At 52.8% G+C, this 23,551-nt stretch overlaps 1 protein-coding gene across 1 annotated transcript; it reads right to left on the bottom strand.

Moving 5' to 3' along the window:
* Positions 1-19,912: 19,912 nt before the first annotated feature.
* On the bottom strand, positions 19,913-22,532 carry LOC148220690 (olfactory receptor 14J1-like). Its single transcript, XM_088154833.1, has 2 exons — positions 22,340-22,532; positions 19,913-21,534 (listed from the first exon to the last, which is right to left on the bottom strand). The coding sequence occupies exon 2, from the start codon at positions 21,509-21,511 to the stop codon at positions 20,459-20,461; it is 1,053 nt and encodes a 350-aa protein (XP_088010959.1). The 5' UTR covers positions 21,512-21,534; positions 22,340-22,532; the 3' UTR covers positions 19,913-20,458.
* Positions 22,533-23,551: the final 1,019 nt, after the last annotated feature.

Below are 23,551 nucleotides of genomic sequence, written 5' to 3'. Positions count from 1 at the left end.
GGGGCAGGGAAAATGTATTGGCCGTGTGCAGCAGAGCATTGAGAAACCCACTGGCCCAGGCAGCTGCTGCCATGTGGGCACAAGCTCTGCTGCCCAGGAGGGTCCCGTAGTGCAGGGGTTTGCAGATGGACACGTAGCGGTCGTAGCACATGATGGTCAGGAGGAAATACTCTGCTCCAAGGAAGAAGAGAAAGAAAAAGAGCTGAGCTGCACATCCTGAGTAGGAGATGTGTCTGGTGTCCCAGAGGGAATTGTGCATGGCTTTGGGGACAGTGGTGCAGATGAAGCCCAGGTCGCTGAGGGCCAGGTTGAGCAGGAAGAAGAACATGGGGGTGTGCAGGTGGTGGCCACAGGCTACGGCACTGATGATGAGGCCGTTGGCCAGGAGGGCAGCCAGGGAGATGGCCAGGAAGAGGCAGAAGTGCAGGAGCTGCAGCTGCCGCGAGTCTGCCAATGGCAGCAGGAGGAAGTGGCTGAAGGAGGTGCTGTTGGACATTTGCTGTGTCTCGGCATGGGGATCTGTAAGAAAAGTAATCATGGCATAGTTCAGTATGGAGAGGACTTGAAATATCCCAGCCCAGCTTGGTGGCATTTTCCCCCCACTGCCTGCCTAGGGCTCTGTGCCTGGAGCTGTCCCTGCCAGCAGCTGCTTCCCTGTGCCCAGGGCTGGGCCCTGCCATTGCTGCCAGAGCCCAGCCCAGCCCTGGGGTCTCAGCTCTGCCCTGCAGATCCCTCCCAGCACAGGACACTGCCCAGGGCCATCTCTGCCTCTGCAGACTCTGATGCAACGTCACAGCAACCCTGAGGAGGCTGGAAAAGTCACACTAATGCTGCCTGTAAGGGACCTTTTGCTGATCTCTGTGACTGACTGCTTTATTAAAATCTGAGAAATAAATTTCTTATTCCTCCCTACCTGAACTGAGAGATAAATATCTATATGCAATTTCCCATCTAGGCAACCCAGAGCAGTAGGCTAAAAAAGCAGAATTTTCCTTTTTATGTAGCCCCTGAATTGCTGTGCTCCCTATATAATCTACTTGGAAATGTTCTGGAGTTAAATGTCATGCTGGGAGCAGTCCTGAACAATGCAGCATCCTCAACACACAAGGACAACACTTCCAAGCATTACCAGCTGTCTCCTTCCACCCAGACCTTGTCCCCCAGTGCTGGGAGCAGCTGCCAGGGCTGGCTGAGAGCTGTCCCTGGCAGGCAGCAGAGTCCCTGCCCCAGCACAGCGCCCTGGGCTGCAGGACCCTGCTCTGCACCACAGCCCTGGGCACCCCTGGCTGCTCTACACAAGAGATCATCAGAGAATGTACTCACCGAGTCTGCAGGCATTGGGATGTTCCAGCTTTAGGAGATGACTGCAGGAGCTGCAGCTGCATTGTCCTGCAGCCAGAGGCTTCCTGTGTCAAGGGCTGGGAGTGATTCTGCCCCAGGCACTTCTGAGCATCTTCCCAGCCCTGACTGATTGAAGCTCTCTGTGCCTCTGTGCTGTGCCTGGGGTGGCTGCAGGCAGTGCCCCAGCCCTGCTGGGCTGGGAGAAGAGCTGCTCATGAAGAGAAAGGTGTTTTTGAAGCTCTTCTTGGTTGCCAGGATCTCCCTCTGTGCCCGGAGCCCAGCCCAGCTCATCAGCACAGACACAGCACAAGGACTTTAATGACCCTCTTGGGGTTTGTGCTGAGGCCCTGAACATCAGTCCCTGAGAGGGAGCTGAAGAAACCTCTCAAGAACTCCAAGTCAGAATCAAACTCCAAAATTTCCTAAAGTTTTAATGGGTCCCACTGAGAGACAAAACTGAGAAAGTATCTCCAGATTCCAGTCAGAGCAGGAAATTGGAGGCAGAGATGACAGGTGGGGACAAAGAGAAGCCAAGTCTTGGTGCCCTGGGGCACAGCAGGGTCTGTGCCACCAAGGGCTGGGAGGAGACACCTTGTCCTGAGCCACTGGGGCCTCCTGGCACAGCCCCAGCAAGGCTGGGCACTGTCACCCCTTGTCCTGCCCTCAGCATCCCCCCACATCCCAGTGGCCTCAGGGATCTGCTGGGACGAGTCCCTGGGGAGCCTTGGTCAGGAATGGCCCTGGGGGCTCCTTCATGCTCCCAGGGACTGCAGGTTTTTCAGAGGACTTTGGGTTTTGCTTTTGCATTGGAGTCTCTGAGAACTTTGTGCAATCATGGCCTCCAATTATCTGCTTTAATTAGTCTCTTGAGGGCCTTTGTCAGTAACAACACTCAGTGGAGCTCATTAATGCTTCAAGGTTCTTCAGTTTTTTAAGGTACTTTCTTTTTTCCTTTCTTCTCTCAGTCTCTCAGAGGTTTTTGGGTAATCCTGGCCTCCCATTCTCTCCTCCAAGCAGTCCATGAGGAGCCTGTGTTGGGGATGGACCTCAGTGGGACCCATTAATGCTTTGAGACACTTTGGGGTTTTCTTTTGACTTGGACTCCTGGAAAGGTTTCTGCAATCTCCTCTCAGGCTCTGAGGTTCAAGGGTTCAGCACCAAATGCACCAAGGGGCTGATTGGGATCAAGCAAATCCTGAGAAACCATGGCTGTGCCTTGATTTCCCTCTGCTCTGGTGCCATTTATTAGGAAGATTTTCAAATCCAGTTATGGTGAAATATTTCCAAGAGCTTCTAAGAAATACCCATTCCTATTTTGAAGGGTGTATTTCATTGCTTTGTCTTTAGAGCAGAGGTGATTGCAGCGTTCTGTGATTGATATTGATCCAGGGTCTCTCCTCAGGAGGTCTGGCCTGCTCAGAGAAGCTGTGCCTTGAGGTCTGAGCCAGTGTGCACAACCTTGCTCCACATTCCCCAAGCCCATTCTGTCTGTCCTCACTCACCTGGGACCTGCTTTGCTTGGAGAACTGGCTACATTCAGGAAAAAGATGGTTTTCCTTTTTTTTTTTTTTTTTTTTTTTTTTTAAATCTAAAACCCCCAAATTTCCTCATTGAAAAGAGACACCTTTGATTAGTGTGTGTCAGCCCAAGCTGAAACCATTGAAGTTCCCCTTCCCCAAGGAAGAACCATGCAAGAACTCTTTTGGGCCTTTGGACTCATTGCTTCTATGAGGCCTTGCTGTGCCACCATGCAGTCTTGGTTCTGTGAGGTTCTGTTCTTTCACATGGACTTTTGGTTCCTTGGGTGTCCTTATTCTCAACAATGGTCTCTGTAGTTCCAAAGTGTCACAATGGACCCTTGGTTCCATGAGATTCCTCAGTGTCAAAATGGAATCCTTGATTGCATGGGGCCCCAAAGTGTCACCATGGTCTCGTTGGGTCCACAAGGCCAGGCAGTGTCACAATGGCTCACAGGTTCCATGGGGCCCCACAATGTCACAGTGGACCCTTGGTCCCATGAGTTTTCATTGTGTGACAATGGTCTCCTTGGATCTGCAGTGTCACAATGGTTCTTTGGCTTCATGTCCCCCATTGTGTCACAATGAACTCTTGGTTCCATGGGGCCCCCCAGTGTCACAGGGGTTTCCTTGGTTCTGTGATGTTCTGCAGTGTCACAATGGATGTTTGGTTCCATGTACTCCACACTGTCACAGGGGTCTCCTTTTCCCTGTGGTAACCAGCAGGGCCAAATGCCTGGGAAGAAGGAGGGGAGGACATTTGGAATGATGGTTTTTGTCTTCCCAGGGCACAGTGACGTGGGGTGGGGCCCTGCTGTCCTGGAGATGGCTGAACACCGGCCTGCCCATGGAAGGGCTGAGAGACAACAACCTCTGTGCATGGAACTACAACAGCAGAGAGCTCAGGCTGAAGGCTGGGTTTAAAAGACTGTCACCAGCACAGGAACCATCAATGTGAGAGGAAAGATGTGTGCTCATGTCTTTACAAATCATTTGGTGTGTGAAGGGATGGGTGTTAATGTCTTTGAAATGGGTTGTAACATTTCTACTGACTTTGGCTCCTCAAACAGACAAGGGTCTGCATAAGGCCGAACTCCTGAACTTTGGGGGGAAATGCCAGGTTCAAGGGGGGATATGGGGCAGGATGTTCAGGAAGGCTTTACCTTCCTAGTGCCTCGACCAGTGGGGAAAGGAAGAGGGCAACGTGCAGCCGGGAGTTCAGGATAAAAGGAGGCTGCACCCTCTGAAACCTCGAGAGAGAAAACCCTGCAGGCATGTGCCCTGGTGAACTCTCTCCCTTTATTCAAATAAAGTTGACGGACTGCTCTGTCTCCTTTTTGGAGTGGAAAGTGTTTTGAGATAGAGGTTCTACTGAAAGAGTTAAATCCCAACCTAGTAAGAAGGCAACTCAGGAAAAGTCACCCAACAAAGCTTCCCCTACACAGAAGGACCAGTGTGCATACTGTAGAAAGTGGGGGCATTGGAAAAAGGACTGTCCAGTGTTAAAAGATAAATCCTCAGTTCCCCAACTCTCAGTAGCACAAACCTCAAGTGGCTCAGGCTCTGAGGGATGGTGACCAAGGGCTATTCCCCCAGCAGAGCCCTTGATTATAACTAAGCTGGGGAAAGTTGACATCAAGTAATTTTTGTAGATTCTGGAGCAGCACATTCTATGTTAAATACCTTTGAAGGGAAACTGAGTCACAACACTGTACATGTTATTGGGGTAACTGGGGTAAGAGAAACACAGTTTTTCTTCTACCTTTGGAATTCAAATTGGAGAAGCATCAATTCCTTTACATGCCTAACTCACCAAAACCATTGCTGGGGAGAAGAATTGGAAGCTTGGAAGCTTGTAACCAGACTGTGTTTAGTAACTTAAATACGTGGATTTGTAATGTAACTACAATTAGGGACTGTGGTTTTGTGTATAAACACAAACAATTGTGAAAGAAATGTTAGATCATGCAAATCTGCAGCAGCTGGCATAAAAAGCCAAGGCCAAAGCTAAAAAGATCCTAATAACAGTTCAGCATGATGGTAAAGTTCTAAAACAGGGAATGGAACAAATTAGGAGGACAGGAGAACACCACTGGTGGGAAGTTCCTTTTGGCTGGTTCCCCATGGCCACTGGCATTTTCAACGAGCTGCTGCACCCCATTGTAGCTACACTGTGAATGCAAATTTGTGTGCTTTGGTAGCCACTTGTTGCTGGATGAGGCAGGTGAAACTCTGCTTTGATAACCAGGTGAAAGGAGCAGGGCTGGCCAAGACCCTCATGAAATAATCAGGGGCAAGCCTGGGTTGGCCTCTGTGTTTGCCACCAAGAAGATCTCATGGCTCCACTGTTGGCTGCAACCCAGCAGGTGTTGGGTGGAGGGGACACACGCCATGCCAGACCTTGATGAAAGGGAGGGGAAGACAGGCCAACCAGCCTGCAGTTAGTCTGAACCAACCTGCTCAAGTCAGGGCACCTAGAACTGATTGCCCAGAACTGCATTCAGCTGGACTTGGACCATCTCCACACATGGAGACCCCACAACCTCTCCAAGCAAATATGTTTGATTGTTTGATTGAAGCAAAAGTTAACATATGGTAGACCATGTAAAACCCCACATATTCCAGGTGAAATTAATTTACATGAAGAGGAAACGTGATTTACAGGGTTATTTAATGGCTCTAAGTTTCACTTTGCAGAAGCTCCAAAAGCTTCAGAGTTACATCGTGCTATCCAGACCCACAGGACTGGACACCCCTGCACATCTGTTCCAGCCTGGAGACTGGGTCTATGTGAAGTGGTGGGACAGTGATCCTCTGCAAGCCAAGTGGAAAGAACAATTTAAAGTCCTGCTGACTACCTTCACTCTAGTCAAAGTTGCTGACAGAGGACCCTGGATTCACTACTCCAGAATTAAGAAAGCTTCAGCTTCTGAACAACTGTAACAACAAAGACTGGTAGAAATCATCGTTTTTCTTCTGTGTCTAATTTCTTTAATATAACATTTGATTGGTTAAGATATTGCTCGTGTTAGAGGTTCATTATTATTAGGTTTATGTTTACATTTATTATTAAGTATGTATTTACTACTAGGTATTTATTTAATGTTTGGTATTTATTATTAATGGTCATTTAGCTGTAATTAAATACTTGTTGTTAGTAATATTTAGAATAGAGATTCGACAAGGTAGAGGCCTTGTAGAGCCTCTAAAGGGGGGAAATGAGGCCTTTAGTTTCAAGTTTCCCTATTCTCCTTGGATGTGCTTTTCTGATGTGCTAGGGTGATGAAGACAAAACAGTCCTATTCCAGTTAAGAACTCAAGGACAGTTTCTCCAGACTTCAGGCCCTAAGCACAAACAACACGGAAATGTGGAGAGTGGGTTCATGCAAATGAACCAAAACCGATAAAAGTGTAAGATTTTGTGACCAAGCCCTCCTTTGCTTCCATCTTGGAGCCATCCAGGCAGGGGTCACACCTGTAGCACTCATCCTGCTAGGGTGTGGCTTTTGGAGGCCTTTCGTGGCCTCTCAATAAATACCCATTTTATTCCCCTGAACTCTGTGTGTAGCCTCTGTTCCAGCTCCTCAAGGCATCAGAGCAGAGCAGCATTTAGAAGCAGTTTCAGGATTTCTAGGCAGGAAGTGGAGCTGACAACCACCTGCATCTGTGCTGCTGTGCTGGGAGTCTCTTCCCTCCACCTCTGCTCACAGGCACTGCCCTGCAGAGACAGACAAGGGCTCAGGAAGCACCTGGGTCACACAGGGCACAGCAGGACACTTTATTTTACTTCAATGCACAGTGATCATGGCTCCTTACTGTCTCTGCTTAACACAAGCCCACTAGATACTGATGTAGCAATACTGTGACTAATGGCATCCCTTTATGGAAAATATTATCAAAAGTTAAAAAAGAAAAAAAGAGGAAAAGTACAACACACTAATTAGAATAGCAAAAAAAGACACATGGCACAAAGCAGTCTGGGCAGCCTGTAATGAGTTCCATTCTTCATGTCATGCAGACAGGCACTTTCTTGTTTCTGGAAAGCAGTAATAAAATACACCCTTAAAAACTGGAATGGATATTTCTTACACAGTCTTTGAAATATTTCTCCATAACTGGAGAAAGAAACCTTCCTCATGAACTGCACCAGACCAGAGGGAAGCCAAGGCAGAGCCATGGTTTGTCAGGACTTGCTTGACCCCAATCAGCCCCGTGGTGCATTTGGTGCTGAGCCCTTGAAGCTCAGGGCCTAAGAGGAGATTGCACAAACCCTTCCAGGAGTCCAATACAGAAGAACCTTTCAGCTGCTGCACATCCCTGTGCCTTGGGCTGGCCCAGACTTCTTCTGGGGGATGTGTTGTACCACAGCCCTGCCCTGGGAGAGAGATTCCTTTCTCCTTGTTTCCAGTCTGGGCCTCCCCAGCTGCCCTTGGCATTAATTGTTTCTTTCTCTGGATATTCTCTACGATGTCAAAAGGATCCATCATCTCTGAAACTGCCTGTCCATCCCTCTCAGGGCTCTCCTCTGCTCTCCTCAGTCTCCAGCCCACTGAGCACAGAGCTCCTTTGACCACTATAAAGTGGTCATGTGCTTGAGGCCATGGGCACCTGGACATGAATGACAGTTCTTGTCTGTAGGAAGGAAAGCACAGAAGCCCAGGGTTTTGAAGGCAGATGAGAGGCAGTCACCAGAGGCCAAGGCAAGCCAGACCTGTTTGTCTTAGTCTGGGAGCAATCCTTGCAGAGATGGAATTTGGGAGGCCAAATCCCAGTTCTGTCCATGGGCGTCAGGACAAGAAGGACAGTTCTTTTCCATGGGAAGGAAAGTGGGGAGCCCCAGGGTTTCAAAGGCAATGAGAGCTGGCCCTCAGGAAGCCAAGAGAACCTACACAGTCCTGGCAGCTTTTGTCTGGGAGCTATCCTTGCATAGATAGGGAATTTTGGAGGCAGACTCCCAATTTTGGCCGTGGATGCCTGCAGTTGAAAGATGATTCTTCCATGGGAAGAGAAGGTTCAGGGGGTGTCCCTGGGGCACGCGGGGCTTGGCACGGGCGCGAGCAGGGAACGGAAAAACGGACACGGGGACAAACGGCCCCAGGGCTTCAGTTGCAGCGGCAGCAGCGGCAGAAGCGGCAGCAGCAAAACAAACAATTTTATCGACTCTCTGTTTCCCCTGTCCCTCTCCAGCTGTCCCGCACCCTCTCTCGCAGTCCCGCACCCTCGCTGTCTCTCCCTTTCCCGGTGTCCCCCTCCTCTCCCAGTCTCCCTCTCCCCGTTCCAGGCCGGGCCATGCCCCTGGCCCGCCCCCGGGCGGGGCTGCTCCGTCCCCGTCCCCGTCCCCGTCCCCGTCCCCGGCCCCGGGCGTCCCGCCTGGGTCTCGCCTTCGCCTGGCTCTGGGCGTGCTGCCGGTGGCGCTGCTGGGCGGGCATCAGTGCCTGGGGCTGGGGCGGCATCGCCGCCCTTTGGCTCCACCTGGCCCGAGCCCGGCCCCGGCCCCAACGTGGGATCCGGCCCCGGCCCCGAGCCCGGCCCCGGCCCCGGCTCCTCCCGGGGCCCGCGGAGGACACACGCGGCGCGGCCGCTCCCGCCGCCTGCGCTGCGGCTCCCCCGGCCCGAGCTCCGCCGCTCGGCAGCGCGGCCGCCGGCCCCGAGCCGCCGCTGTCCCGTTCCGCAGAGAGAACGCCTGGGGCTGCCCGGCCCGGGGCGGCTGAGGGGCGCTCGGGGGCCGTTCCTGGCCCCGGGCCGAGCGCTGACAGCCGCGTCTCGCCGGCAGGGAAGGCCCAGGTGGGCCTGAAGGAGCGGTACCGGGTGGGTTCGCTGCTGGGGCGCGGCGGCTTCGGCAGCGTCTGGGCGGCGACGCGGCTCTCGGACGGCGCCCCGGTGAGTGGCGGGGCCGGCGGCGGGCACAGGACGAGGGGGCGCAGGAGGAGGAGGATGGGGCTCGGCGGAGCGGGCGGCGAGCTCAGCCCGCTGTTGGCCTTGGCTTGCAGGTGGCCATCAAAAGGGTGCCACGGAACCGCGTCCGGCACTGGGGCGAGCTGGTGAGTGAGCGGGACCAGCGGGAGAAGCCGGGACGTGCCGGGCGGGGATGAGGCGAGGGCCGGCAGAGTGGAAGCCGTCAGGACCCTCGAGGGAGAGCGGGCGTGGGGCCAGCAGAGCATCCCGGGCTGCATGAGGGCTTCCCGAGCCCTGGCACGGCATCAGCCCCGCTGACGGCATCGTGGTCTTCCCGCAGCCCGACGGCACCAGCGCACCCCTCGAGATCGTGCTGCTGGACAAGGTGTCCACCGGCTTCCCTGGTGTCATCCAGCTGCTGGAGTGGCTCGAGCTCCCCAACAACATCGTGATGGTGCTGGAGCGCCCGGAGCGGTGTCAGGACCTGCAGCATTTCATTCGGGCACGGGGGTTCCTGTCCGAGGAGGTGGCGCGGGAGCTGTTCCGCCAGGTGCTGGAGGCCGTGCGGCACTGCACCAGCTGCGGGGTCCTGCACAGGGACATCAAACCACAGAATGTCCTGGTTGACCTGGCCACCGGGCAGGCAAAACTGATTGACTTTGGCTGTGGCACCTACCTGCAGGACACAGCCTACACTCACTTTGCAGGTAAGCCCACACAGTGGTGTGCTCCCGGTCCCAGCATCTCCTGGCCCAACATCTCCTGGCCCAGCCTTTGTGTGGTAGTGGGGATTCTCCCTTTTGCTGCCAGTCATGGCACTGAACCTTCAGCCGAGTTGCTTTTGAGTTGGGGCAAGTGGAGGGCCAGCTTCCAGCCTTGCTGGCAGCCTTTGCCAGCCACTCTGCCCAGGACTGGGGCTGGGCCACCCAGCCCGACAGAAACACTTGTGGGTGGGGCTGGCAGAGAGGGGGGGCCAGAACCTGTGCACCAGCTGGTTTGGTGTGCAGATGAGAAAGGGCTTGGACTGCTGTGCTCACCTTGTTTGCCTTGACTTCATAATGTGTTTTGGGCCATGCAGGCATGGAGGATGAAAGCATGGATTTTCCTTGCATGGGTTTTACCTTGTCATGGTCAGGCCTTGCCAGGGCTTCAGCTGCCCTCTTCCAATACCAGTGGCTTCTTTTCCAACCCCATGTTTGTACACAAGTCCCAGGTGCTGCAGAGAGGACAGCAGGTCACACCATGTGCCACTGGGGCAGCCCCCACATGCCCAGGGATGGTGGGACCAGGCTCTGGGAGCAGCAGCATCCCCCTGATAAACGCCATCTGTATTCCATAGGAACCCTGTCCTACAGCCCTCCAGAATGGACCAAGTTTGGCTGGTACTATGGCAAGCCAGCTACCATCTGGTCCCTGGGCATCCTGCTGCACCAGATGGTCTGCGGGGAGCACCCTTTCAGGAGGGGCCAGAACATCAGCTGGGACCATCAGCTCTCACTGCCACAACGGCTCTCTCAAGGTGCATCCTCATCTCTGGGCACGGGGGAAATACCAGTGCTGGGAGACAGCAGCAGGCTCGTGAGCATCCTGCTCTGGCAGCTGCTGAGGGGCTGGCACGTCCTGCTCTCCTCCAAAACAAAGAACTGATGGGAAGGTTTAGGCCCAGCTCTGAGCACATGCAGCATGGCCAGGGCATGGGAGGAGTGGGGCAAAGCGGACTGGAGACTTCTCCAACTGACCAGCGGTTTGTGGTTTCTCTCCCCAGAGTGCCAAGGTCTGATCAGGAGGTGTTTATCCATGCTCGACATGGAAAGGCCTTCATTAGAAGATCTGTTCAGTGATCCTTGGATGCAGAATATTCATCTGCCATAGAAGAAGGGAGAGAGCCACAGGCAGGCTTTGATGCAGGGTCCTGGTAAGTTACAGCTCCACAGATGCCCTGGCAATCAGAAGCAAAGAACCCCAGACGTTTTTGTCCTGCCTGTGTCACTGCACGGGGGTCATCAGATGGGAACACACAGCCCTTGTGCTGGAGCTGAGCTGCTCTGCCCAGCACTGGTGGCCCCCATCTGAGCTGGTTTGGCTTGTCCTGGTTCACTGGCAGCTGGGGCCCTGGGCAGAACACTGACAGCCTGGTCTCACCCCCAGGGAAGGAGAAGGAGCCCCTGGAGTAGCTGTACCAGGTGGGGCTGCTGCTGCTGCTGGGGACAGCAAGGAAGGCATCAAGGATGACAGCCTCTTCCTCCACCTGGCCACCGGCAAGCTGAAGATGATGGACTTGGATTCTGGCACCTTCTTCAAAGCCAGGCTCCACAGCGAATTTGCAGATGAGTCCAGACCCAGGGGGATGCTCCCAGATTCGGGCATTGCACAGCTTGGCCGGGAACCAAAGGTTCCCCCTTTGCTGGGGAGGATAAAAAGGATTCTTCCGTCGGCTGCCAAGATGCTTTTTGGCAGGGCTGGGGGGATGGGCTGGGCTGGGTACGAAATGGGAGTTGGCTCCTGGCCCTGGCAACAGCCCCCAGCACCCACCGTGCCCTGGGCTGGGGCTGGAGCTGGGGCAGCCAGCCTGACACAAACAAAGCCCATGGCAGGAGCAGAGGTGGGACTCCAGAACTGTGCATGGCTGCTTTGCTTTGCAGGCAAGGAAGGGCTTGGGCTGCTCCACTGCCCTTGTTTGCTTTGAGATCACCATTACTTTTGGGGGCAGTGCAGGGGGAAAGGGAAAAACCATGGGCTTCCCTCACCCCTGAGTTATTTTTTCCCTGGCATGTAGTGGTTGGGCCTTCCTCCAGCCCCTGACAGAGATAAAATTTTTACCTTTTCTCGTGTCTCCCATTTTTGTCTGTAATCTATTTTCATTCATTTGTCATTTGTTTCTCTAAAGGAAGCGTTCTAGGTGGTGTCCAGTGTGGATCAGGAAGTGCTTGGGCCCAGCTGCAGCGTGGATGGGCCGTGTCCTTGGAGAAGGCTGAGGACATCGTTTGGGACCAGCTTTTCTTCGGGCAGCAATGGCGTGAGGCGGGTCCCCGTCTCCTTGGCAGGGTGAGATAAGAGCTTTTGGGAGATGGCAGCGAGCACAGGAGCATCCTGCTGTGGCAGCTGCTGAGGGGCTGGATGTGCCATGGCTGGCTGCAGGCTGGGCACAGTCCTGCCCTCCTGCTCTGTGCCCAAGGCAGCAATGATGGGCAGCTTTGGGCACCGCTCTGGGCACGGCCAGCACGGCCTGGGCACGGCGGGAGCTGGGACAAGGGGGACAGGAGCCTTCAGCTGACGGGCGGTTTCTGGTTTCTCTCCTTGCAGCCGGGCTCTGTGGATGCTGAGGCTGCTCTGGGCTCTGCCAGGGCTCAGCTGCAGCTCAGCACCGGGCCGGAATCAGCCGAAGGAGAAATGGTGTGACCTGCAGCAGAGACTTGCTTGAGCATTTCGGGAAATGCAGCTCAAGTTTGCAGATTGTGCACCTGCAGGGGAAAACATGACACCCCCCAAAAATTAAACTTGTTCAATACCTTCTGAAATGAAATCAATCTGGGATGACCCCAAATGACATTTTTCAGCTTGCTCAAGCTGTAGCTCAGCCCTTCTCTGAACAGTTCTCTCCCCCACCTGCCTTTTACTTCACAGCTGTTCCCTCCTTTCCCCCAGGGAGTTCCCAGCCCATCGCAGTCTCCATCACACTGGTGCCTTGCTCGATGCCCCTCACCACGAGGGAGGCTGAGCCCCAGTCTTAGGGACACATCCTGTCACTGGCTGAAGAGCAGCAATGTCTCAGAGGCCTGATGAGATTTTAGTGTCATTCAGAGCTGCTCTCCAGCCCTCAGCTCTCCTCACTGCTGAGTTCCCACTCCCTTTTCCTCATGCTTCCAGCAGGATGAGCTCTGTGACTCCCCTTGAGCCTCCCCACTCCTCCCAGCCCACCCACCCAGCTCAGTTAGGCTTAAGCTGGAGCTTCTTTGTTTCCCCTGGCACTTCAGTCCAGTCCCCTCTGCAGGGAGCCCCAGCCCCAGAGCACAGCACACAACAGTGCGGTCTGGGCTGGACCAGCTCCCCTCCAGCCCTGGCTTGGCTGTTTGTGGCAGCTGAATGCTCCCTGTTTGCAGCTGTCACTGCAGGATGGCCCCAGGGCAGAGCCCAGCCAGGCTCCCACTGCATCCCCTGAAGCTTGGGGCACACGGTGGTCCCAGGGCTGAGCTTCATGGGGAGCACCCAGAGCTGTGGCTTGCAGGCAGTGTTTGCAAGTGTTGTGTTCTCATCTCCTGCAGCCTGTGGGGAAAACAACCTGTGCTGCAGCTCAGCACTGCCCCTCTGGGCAGGGACAAGGCTGAAGGGCTTTCCCATTCCAGAGGAGCCAGCATTGAGCCTTGGTAGGGTCTGGCATGGCTGGAGCTGGGTCTGGTTCCCGTTTGGGACTCGCTGCCCACTCACCCCCATTGCCCTCCCTCACCCGTGGGCAGAAGGGTCTGTCTGTGCCAGGGGCTCTTGGATGTCTCTGTATCCATGGACAGGAGGGTCTGTCTGTGCCAGGGGCTCTTGGATCTCTCTGTATCCATGGACAGAAGGGTTTATCTGTGCCAGGGTTTCCATAATGTCTTTGTACCCATGGGTATGGAATGAACACGGAGAGTGAAAGTGTCAGTCACGTTGCTTGCACACTCCTTCCTTTGTACACAAGACACATCCATGCACACCCCCACATACAGATATATTAAAAGGATAGGGCTGGATAGAGATTTCCCACAGAGCTCTAACTTCGGCATGACTCACCTTGTAAGGCAGTGGCCAGAGGATTTTTTTTCCCAGCTCTGTGTGAGTAGGTGTCCAAGAGATGAAAGGAGCAGCATTTAGAAGCAGTTTCAGGATTTCTAGGCAGGAAGTGGAGTTGACAGCCATCTGCATCTGTGCTGCTGTGCTGGGAGTCTGGGCACATCTGACTGACAGGGCAGCACTTCAGACTAGAAAAGCCCCGTCTCAAATTTTAGTGGCAGCATCTCCTGTCATTTCCCTTCTTGGGGGAGTGTGGAGATTCCTCCCTGGAGTGGAGACTCCCCTCAGGGTCACTGCTTGAGGCTGAGCTAAAGAGATTTGCCCAGGGTCGTTGGTCTGGGGGAGTGACACCCATCTCTACTTAATTCTGCTTTGATCAAATTGCTTCCTAGAGCACTATATTAAAATAGATGTTACAGCTCCCGTACTGTGGAGTAAATAATTTGATTAAGACCTTTGTGTCTAATCATGATCATAATCAATCATATCTCTATGTATATAAATACTTCTGATTTGCCATCTTTAATGCTGAGGGACAAAGTTGTACAAAGGTTCAATTCCACCTGTATAATCCTTTAACATAAATCCTTGACAAAGTCTGGGGCTGGGATTGGATCCAGGCACTCCCAGGCTCCTCTCACAAAAGGAGTTTAGAAAGCCTGGGGGTCCCGGTTTGGGGCAGCTTGGGGGTGTAATTGGGGTGTTGGGGGTACTTTCTGCACCTCGTGACCCAACAGGAGCTTCTCTAATAAACTTTGTGTGAACTCCCACTGTGCCCATGACAGGAACCCCTGTGAGTGTCTGTGACATCCCGGCTCTTTGGCAGCCTGGGCACTCCTGGGGTGTCACCCTGGAACCCCTGTGAGTGTCTGTGACATCCCGGCCCTTTGGCAGCCTGGGCACTCCTGGGATGTCACCCTGGAACCCCTGTGAGTGTCTGTGACATCCCAGCCCTTTGGCAGCCTGGGCACTCCTGGGATGTCACCCTGGAACCCCTGTGAGTGTCTGTGACATCCCGGCCCTTTGGCAGCCTGGGCACTCCTGGGATGTCACCCTGGAACCCCTGTGAGTGTCTGTGACATCCCGGCTCTTTGGCAGCCTGGGCACTCCTGGGGTGTCACCCTGGAACCCCTGTGAGTGTCTGTGACATCCCGGCTCTTTGGCATCCTGGGCACTCCTGGGATGTCACCCTGGAACCCCTGTGAGTGTCTGTGACATCCCGGCCCTTTGGCAGCCTGGGCACTCCTGGGATGTCACCCTGGAACCCCTGTGAGTGTCTGTGACATCCCGGCTCTTTGGCAGCCTGGGCACTCCTGGGGTGTCACCCTGGAACCCCTGTGAGTGTCGGTGCCCTCACTGTTCTTTAGGAGCACAGGGATGTCCCCACTGCACTCCTGCCACTGCCTGTGACAAATTGGCTCCTTGGCAGGGCAGAGACACCTCTGTTGTCACTCTGGAGCCCTGTGACTGTCACCTCATGAGCCTTAGGAAGATTAAGCACCCCTGGGATGTCCCCATGGAACCCCTGTGACTGAGTGTGACCAAACAGATCTTCAGGAGCCCAGAGACCCCTCAGATGTCCCCATGGAGCCCCTGAGCCTGCACGTGAGCTCACAGCTCTTGAGCAGCCTGGAAACCCCTGGAATCTGTTCATTCCTGCTCTGCTGAGGATGGAACAACAGCAACTTGGAGGTTCCCTGATGGATTTTAACTGTCCAGAGACTTATTCAGTCTTCAGCTCTTCAGTTCAGGAATTCAGTGACAAAGGCTCATTAATATTGCAAAACACCTTAACAAGACAAGCCTCTGGGAATAATTTAATTTAAAGTCTTCAATTATTTTCTGGTTAATTATACACATTTCAGAAGTGTATTCAAAGAGAATATGCTATATATTTTTTTTTGAATCCGGGTTTTTTTGGTCCTATTTAGTTTTGTTTTCCTGTTTATAGATTGATATCAGCAATCTCCAGTTGATATTGATCCCAAGCACCTCCTCATGCAGTCTGAATAGAGATGAAAATCAAGACCCTTTATGGCTGACAATCAGTCACACTCTGTCCCTACCCCCACCCCACCATTTCCCCCATCCAACCTCTGGCACTCAGAGCAGCCTTGTGCAAATCTGAGCTTCCTCCCCTCCAGGCTGTGCCTGCAGCTTTCAGCTCCTTGGCACCAACTCCCACCTGCTTTCCTTGGAGAAGGAGCTGCCTGAGACACAGAGGGATGTTCATTTATGGTCAGCAAACAATACCAAAGGCAGGCACAGCTCCATAAAAATCAGAAGTCCAGCCCAAGGAGTGCTGGGCAGTGGAGCCACATCCAGGGGTGTCCCCAGGGCTCAGGATTGAGGCCAGGGCAGTTCAATCTCTTTATTGCTGATCTGGACGAGGCCATGGAGGGCACCCTCAGTCAGTGTCCAGGTGAGCCCAAGCTGGGTGGGAGTGTGGCTGTGCTGCAGGGCAGGAAGCTCTGCAGAGGGATCTGGACAGGCTGGAGCCATGGGCCCAGGACAATTGGATGGGGTTCACCAAGGCCAAGGGCTGGCTCCTGCCCTGGGCTCACAACCACCCCAAATCCCTGGCTGTGCCCTGCCCCTGATCCCCACAGCCTGTCCTGTTTCCTTCATCCCTGCATTGCCAGGGACTTTGTGGGCCAAGGGAGCTCTGCTGTGGGGATGGAGGGAGGTGCAAGTGCCAGCACTGCAGTGGGAACCACAACTCATCAGGTTTGTGTCCTTTGGGGGTCAGCAACTGGTGAGACTCAGAGGCACAGAAGGTTTCTCTTCGTGGCCAACATAAAAAAAGTACCCATGATAAAATTCAATAAACTTCAAAATTCTTCCCTCAGCTCTGTTCAATGTCAAAGCAGTATCTGATGTATCCACCATGCACAAGGTATTTCCATACAGGAACAGTTTTAGACACATTAGAAAGGGTGATTCTGTGATAGATGTAGACACAATTAAGATGTTGACTAATGTGGAATGACCAGAGAACAACTGGAGGAGGAAATCTGGGAGCAATGGCAAGGCCGTAAGACCAGCTGGTCTAGGGAAGAAATGTCCTTAGACATGGTCATTTAAACAGGAGAGGTGGAAACACCCAAATGAAGAGGGACATGAAATAATAGAAAGTATAGTGGTAACACAGGTACAGGGGAAGATCATTATTTCTTGTCCTGCCATCAGTACACACCCAGGAAATTTCTCTTCTGGTGGGAAATTTTTGACATTTCTTAAAGTACTCAAATGCCCCAGCTAATGAGATGTGCTCGTGCACCTTGAAAGCTGCAGGTCCCCTACAGCCCCAGAGGGCTCCTGTCCCATAAACATCTGCTCCAGCCCATTCCAAAATCGGGTGCAGCATGGTCCCAAGATCATCCAGGAGCTGAGGTTGGAAGGGACTTTAGAAAGTCTGCAGTTTGTGTTCTTTGGGGATCAGGAACTGGTGAGACTCAGAGGCACAGAAAGGCTTCTCTTCATGGTCAAAGAATTGTAATCATCATAAAATTTTAAAAACATCAAAAGTCCTCCCTCAGCAATGTGAGATGACTCAGCAGCATCTGACATGCCCATAATCCACAAGGGATATCCATACATCAACATTTTTGGATAAAGACAAAGGTAATTGTAGAAGACATAAACACAAGATATTGACTATTGAGTTATTTAAAGTTATGAAAGACTGGGCAACTCCCTGAAGCTCAAAGTGTGAAGACACTCAATTGAGAGGCTTTGGAATGGCCAGAGTGCAGCTAGAGGATGAAATCTGGGAGCAATGGGGAGGACATAGATCCAGCTGCTCTAGTTAAGAGATGTCCTTAGACATGGGCATTTAAACAGGAGAGGTGGAAACTCCTGAATGAAGAAGGACATAAAATAATAGACAGAATATTGGTGACACAAATAGAGGGAAAGATCAATATTTCTTCTCTCACCATTGTACAATTCCAGGAAATTCCTGCTCTCCCCTGGCTGGAAAACTTTGACATTTCTTAAGGTACTCAAATGCCCCAGCTAATGAGATGTGCTCGTGCACCTTGAAAGCTGCAGGTCCCCTACAGCCCCAGAGGGCTCCTGTCCCATAAACATCTGCTCCAGCCCATTCCAAAATCGGGAGCAGCATCGTCCAGGGATCATCAGGGAGGTGAGGCTGGAAGGGATCTCAGCAAGTCTGCAGCCCAATGTGTCAGAAACTGGGTCAGACCAAGTGATTCAAGGCTTGATTTGGTGTGGATTGGAAAATCCCAAAGGCCAGGGATGGGGCAGCATCTCAGAACCTGTCTGAGCCCATGGGAACAAAGGTTTTCCACATGTCCTGTCTGATCTCCCCTCATTCCCCTTCCACCCATTGTCTTTTGTCCCCCCCAGCCCCCCCAGTGCAGAGCCTGGCTCTGTGTTCTCCATCAGCTCCTGGGTGGCACTGCCAGGCTGGCATGAGGAGCCCCTCAGCCTTCCCTGCCCCAGGCTGGACAAGCCCAGCTCCCTCAGCCTCTCCTCTCAGCCAAAGGGCTCCAGGCCCACCTTGGAGGCCCTTCCCTCACCCTGCTCCAGCTGCCAGACATCTTTCCTGCCCTGGGGAGCCCAAACCAGGCCCCAGTGACCTGGATAATCCACGTCCTTGATGTCCTGGTCACACAGCCCTGGCCCCTTGTCCCCGTGTCAGGCTCTGGGGTTGATTTGTGGAACATCCTTGGGGGAGGCTGTGGCTCCAGGTGGAGCAGGGGGATCCCGGGGGACAGGGGACCCTGCTGGGCATGAACAGCATTGGACTTGTCTGGGGAAACTGTGAGGGGGGTCTGGGACAGAGTGACCAACCCAGTGACCTCACACAGCCCTGCTGTGACGTCACACATCCCCCTGTGATGTCACAGCCTGCTCTGTGATGTCAGACCTCTGTCCTGTGATGTCACAGGGACAGCCTGTGATGTTCAATGACCTCACATCACCCACTCTGTGATGTCATAACCCACTCTGTGATGTCATAGCCCACTCTGTGACCTCATGTTCCCAGATGATAAATTGCCCACCCCAGGTGAACTAACCCAATTCCTGTTCTCCAAAACCACTGGCCTCTGGAATCTTCACAATGCCCCTTGTCTAAGAAGGGGAACTGGAAGTTCCCCAGCCTCAGTGTCCTGCCAACTCAGCCAGGCCAACTGGAACATTGGGGTTAATGACCACCAGGGACCACCAGAGAAACCCCCAGGACAGAAGAACCCACGGGTAAAGGGGAGGGGAAAGATGTTAATGATTTTGGTGAAATGATTATCATATGTGTGTTTACTCCAGGACAATCGATGAATATGTTTGCAAAGTACAGAATATAAACAGAAACTTTCCTGTACTCAGCATGCACAGCTTTGGGAGGAGCTGTCCCCCTGTGTATCCAGCCAAATAAATAATGCTGCTTTTTATGCTGCGTTGGTGTTAAGGAGTTTTTAATTTGAACAAATTTTTGGTAACACTCTCTCTCCCAAGGAAAGCTCTGTCTCCTGCTGTTCACAAACAGAGAAGGGCTGGTGGGAGATGTGGTGGTCAGAGGCTTCCTAGGGTACAGTGACCATGAAATAATCCAGTTTTCAATATTCTGTGAAATAAGGAGAGGCATCAATAAAACTTCTACACTGGAATTATGGAGGGCACACTTTGGTCTATTCAGGATACAGTTTTGGAGAGTACCAAATCAGGTACTGATAATTTAAGGGGAACAGTCCTTCTGAACAAAGGGTTCCAGGAAGGATAGACACACTTCAAGAAAGTAATTTAGAAGGAGCAGGAGCAGCCTGTTGCAACAACACATCATCAGTAGGGTAAAACTGACCTGTCTCACAACGGTGTAAACCCAGCTCACGTTCCCTATCAGTGGGTGAACAATCCAAGGCCTGGTGAATTCTGCTTCACAATGATTGGGAGAGCCGACATGGAAGGATGTTTGCCTAGTGAGAAAAGTGCACAATGGGGAGGGGACGGCCGTGGCAGCCGCGTTTCACCGCCCCCAGGGAACCCATCCAGCAAGCGTGGGACAAGCTGCCACCGACCATGCCACGGGCCAGCGGCTTTTGCCCACCCCGCAGCGATCGGCTTCCCTCCGGAAAAGCCGGGGGACGGCAACCAGTGACCAAAAACCCCAAACAAATAAAAAGCACAGGGTGCCTCATACAACCCGTGTTAGCCACGGGGGCCACGGGCCAGGGCTGGGGGCGAGGCCCGCGCCTCTCACTCCCCCCAGCCCCTCCATCGACATCTCTCACTCTCCAGCCTCGCCCACGGCATTCCCGGGGACTCTCTGCCGGGTTCGGGCCACCGCCACCACTGCCAACCCTGAAAAATTCCACCCGCTAAGCGGGTCCCCGCTTTAGGGCTGTTATAAATGAGAGACAAAAGTCTCGATATTTAACAAATTTAGATTGCTTTATTTGATATAGACAGAGCAAGCAGCGCTGGGGAACGTGAGGGGTCACGGCCCACTCCACGCTCCACCCAACCTTGGTTTGCAGCCTCTTCTTATACTGTGGGTTCTCGTTGTTCACAAATTCACAAAGCCTTTGGGTGATAATTAGTCACAGATTGCCATCCGGTCCTTGTAGATGACCACCAGGGAAGTTCTGGAGGTCTGGTCTTTGTAGATAACCACTAGAAAAGTTCTGGGAGTCTGGTTTTTGGGATAGGCAGTATTGATCAGACAAAGGCAGGAAGGGCTTTTTGGGAAGTCCAATTTTGCAAGCTGGCGGCCGATACAACTTATTTGAAAAACATAGCATAACATATTATAATGTAACATAATACAACATAATATAACATAACAAGGTGATTTTAAACAGAATTATTTAATCATATAATTTACTTTATCTAGTGTCCATGCTTCACTATAGAGCTTAGTATTCTGGTTTATACAAACCCTAATGCTTTTGTGATTAACACGAATCTTTTATCAATTATCACACATTACAACTATAGAAAAACAATAAGACAATGAAAAAATGGACAAATAGGAGAAAAAAAAATCTAAAATTGTAAAGAGTTAAATTCTGAAGGCTCTGAAGCAGAAAAGAAAATTTATTGCTCCTGAAGATAGATACTGTCATCATTTTCCTCAGGGTAGCCTTGAGCTCCTGGTTCCTTAGGCTGTAGATCAGGGGGTTCAGGGTTGGAGGCACTACCGAGTACAGAACTGACAGGGACAGATCCAGGGATGGGGAGGAGATGGAAGGGGGCTTTAGGTAGGCAAACACTGAAGTGGTAACAAACAGGGAGACCACAGCCAGGTGAGGGAGGCAGGTGGAAAAGGCTTTGTGCCGTCCCTGCTCTGAGGGGATCCTCAGCACAGCCCTGAAGATCTGCACATAGGAGAAAACAATGAACACAAAACAGCACAATACAAAACAGAGACTAAACACAATGAGCCCATGTTCTCTGAGGTTGGAGTGTGAGCAGGAGAGCTTGAGGATATGTGGGATTTCACAGAAGAACTGGCCCAGGGCATTGCCATGGCACAGGGGCAGGGAAAATGTATTGGCTGTGAGAAGCAGAGAATTGAGAAAGCCACTGGCCCAGGCAGCTGCTGCCATGTGGGCACAAGCTCTGCTGCCCAGGAGGGTCCCGTAGTGCAGGGGTTTGCAGATGGACACGTAGCGGTCGTAGCACATGATGGTCAGGAGGAAATACTCTGCTCCAAGGAAGAACATAAAGAAAAAGAGCTGAACAGCACATCCTTCATAGGAGATGTGTCTGGTGTTCCAGAGGGAATTGTGCATGGCTTTGGGGACAGTGGTGCAGATGGAGCCCAGGTCAGTGAGGGCCAGGTTGAGCAGGAAGAAGAACATGGGGGTGTGCAGGTGGTGGCCGCAGGCTACGGCGCTGATGATGAGGCCGTTGGCCAGGAGGGCAGCCAGGGAGATGGCCAGGAAGAGGCAGAAGTGCAGGAGCTGCAGCTGCCGCGAGTCTGCCAATGGCAGCAGGAGGAAGTGGCTGATGGAGCTGCTGTTGGACATTTGCTGTGTCTCGGCATGGGGATCTATAAAAAAAGTAATCATGAAATAGTTTGGTTTAGAGAGGACTTTAGATATCCCAACCCAGCTTGGTGGCACTTTCCCCCACTGCCTGCCCAGGGCTCTGTGCCTGGAGCTGTCCCTGCCAGCAGCTGCTTCCCTGTGCCCAGGGCTGGGCCCTGCCATTGCTGCCAGAGCCCAGCCCAGCCCTGGGGTCTCAGCTCTGCCCTGCAGACCCCTCCCAGCACAGGACACTGCCCAGGGCCAGTTCTGCCTCTGCAGACTCTGATGGCAACGTCACAGCAACCCTGAGGAGGCTGGAAATGCAACACTGATGCTGACTGTAAGGGACCTTGTGCTGATTTCTGTGACTGCCTGCTTTATTAAGATTGGAGAGATTTTTTTTTCTATTTTTCTCCATCTGAACTGAGAGGCGAATATCAGTATGCAATTTCCCATCGAAAGAACCAAGAACAGTCGATTTAAAAACCTGGGTTTTCCTTTTTTTGCAGCCCCTGTCTAGCTGTGCTCCCTATATAATCTACCTGGAAATGTTCTGCAGTTAAATGTCATGCTGGGAGCAGTCCTGAACAATGCAGCATCTTCACCACACAAGGACAACACTTCCAAGCATTACCAGCTGTCTCCTTCCACCCAGACCTTGTCCCCCAGTGCTGGGAGCAGCTGCCAGGGCTGGCTGAGAGCTGTCCCTGGCAGGCAGCAGAGTCCCTGCCCCAGCACAGCGCCCTGGGCTGCAGGACCCTGCTCTGCACCACAGCCCTGGGCACCCCTGGCTGCTCTACACAAGAGATCATCAGAGAATGTACTCACACAGTCTGCAGGCATTGGGATGTTGCAGCTTTAGGAGATCACTGCAGGAGCTGCAGCTGCATTGTCCTGCAGCCAGAGGCTTCCTGTGTCAAGGGCTGGGAGTGATTCTGCCCCAGGCACTTCTGAGCATCTTCCCAGCCCTGACTGATTGAAGCTCTCTGTGCCTCTGTGCTGTGCCCGGGGTGGCTGCAGTGGGCTGGGAGAAGAGCTGCTCATGAAGAGAAATGTTTTTGAAGCTCTTCTTGGTTGCCAGGAGCTGCCTCTGCGCCAGGAGCCCGGCGCAGTTCAGCAGCACAGACACAGCACAAGCATTTTAATGACCCTCTCAGGGCTTTGGTGGTGTTTGCATCAGACTCAGTCCCTCAGAGTGTGTTCAAAAAACTTCTCAAGAACTCAAAGAACTCAAAGATTGAAACACTGAAGTTTCTTGAAGTTTTAATGGGTCCCAATGAGGGTCACAACTGAGAAAGTGTCCCCAGGTTCCAGTTACAGCACAACACTGAAGGCAGTGATGACAGGTGGGGACAAGCAAGGGAAAGGTGTCTCTGATGCTGAGCAAACCTGGATGTGTTTCAGGAATGCAAGGGACCGTGTCCCATGAAAGAAAGGGGCCATTCTGATTGTTCCAGGCCTTTTGAACCAGGGGCCCAATAGTGATGGTGGGACTTCATGGAACCAAATGTCCATTTTGACATTGCAAGGCCTCATGGCACCATGGAGACCATGATGACACTTTGAGGCTTCAGCTAACCTAAGGAGCATTGTGGCACTTCAGGGACTCATGGAACCAAGGGACCAAGGGGGCATTCTGACACTGCAGAGCCAAGGGTCCATTGTGACACAGCAGGGCCTCATGAAAGCATGGAGGCCATTTTAAAAGCTTGTGGCCTTGTGTAAGCAAAGGGCCATTGTGGCACTTCAAGGCCTTGTGAAACCAATGAGAACCAGAGTGACACTGTGGGGTTCAATGGGACCAAAGGTCCACTATGACCCTGTGGGGTCTCATGGAACCAATGGTCTATTGTGACATTGCAGAGCCTTATGGAATCATGGGGACTACTGTGACACAACAGGCCTCATTGAACACAGGGGCCATTGTGACACTTTGTGGCCCTACGGAACCAAGGAGTCCATTGTGACACTGCAGGGCCCATGGACCTAAGGGTTCATGTGACAGTGCTGGACCCCATGGAACCAAAGGTTGAATGTGAC

This window comes from Sturnus vulgaris, chromosome 32 (genome assembly GCF_052056855.1).
Source record: "Sturnus vulgaris isolate bStuVul1 chromosome 32, bStuVul1.hap1, whole genome shotgun sequence".
In the NCBI taxonomy this organism is placed as follows: Eukaryota; Metazoa; Chordata; class Aves; order Passeriformes; family Sturnidae; genus Sturnus; species Sturnus vulgaris.
This window is presented reverse-complemented; position numbering and strand designations above follow the sequence as displayed.

What these genes read in the sequence shown, in the direction of transcription:
- LOC148220690 (XM_088154833.1), bottom strand. Translation starts at nt 21,511, where the DNA reads ATGTCCAACAGCAGCTCCATCAGCCACTTCCTCCTGCTGCCATTGGCA.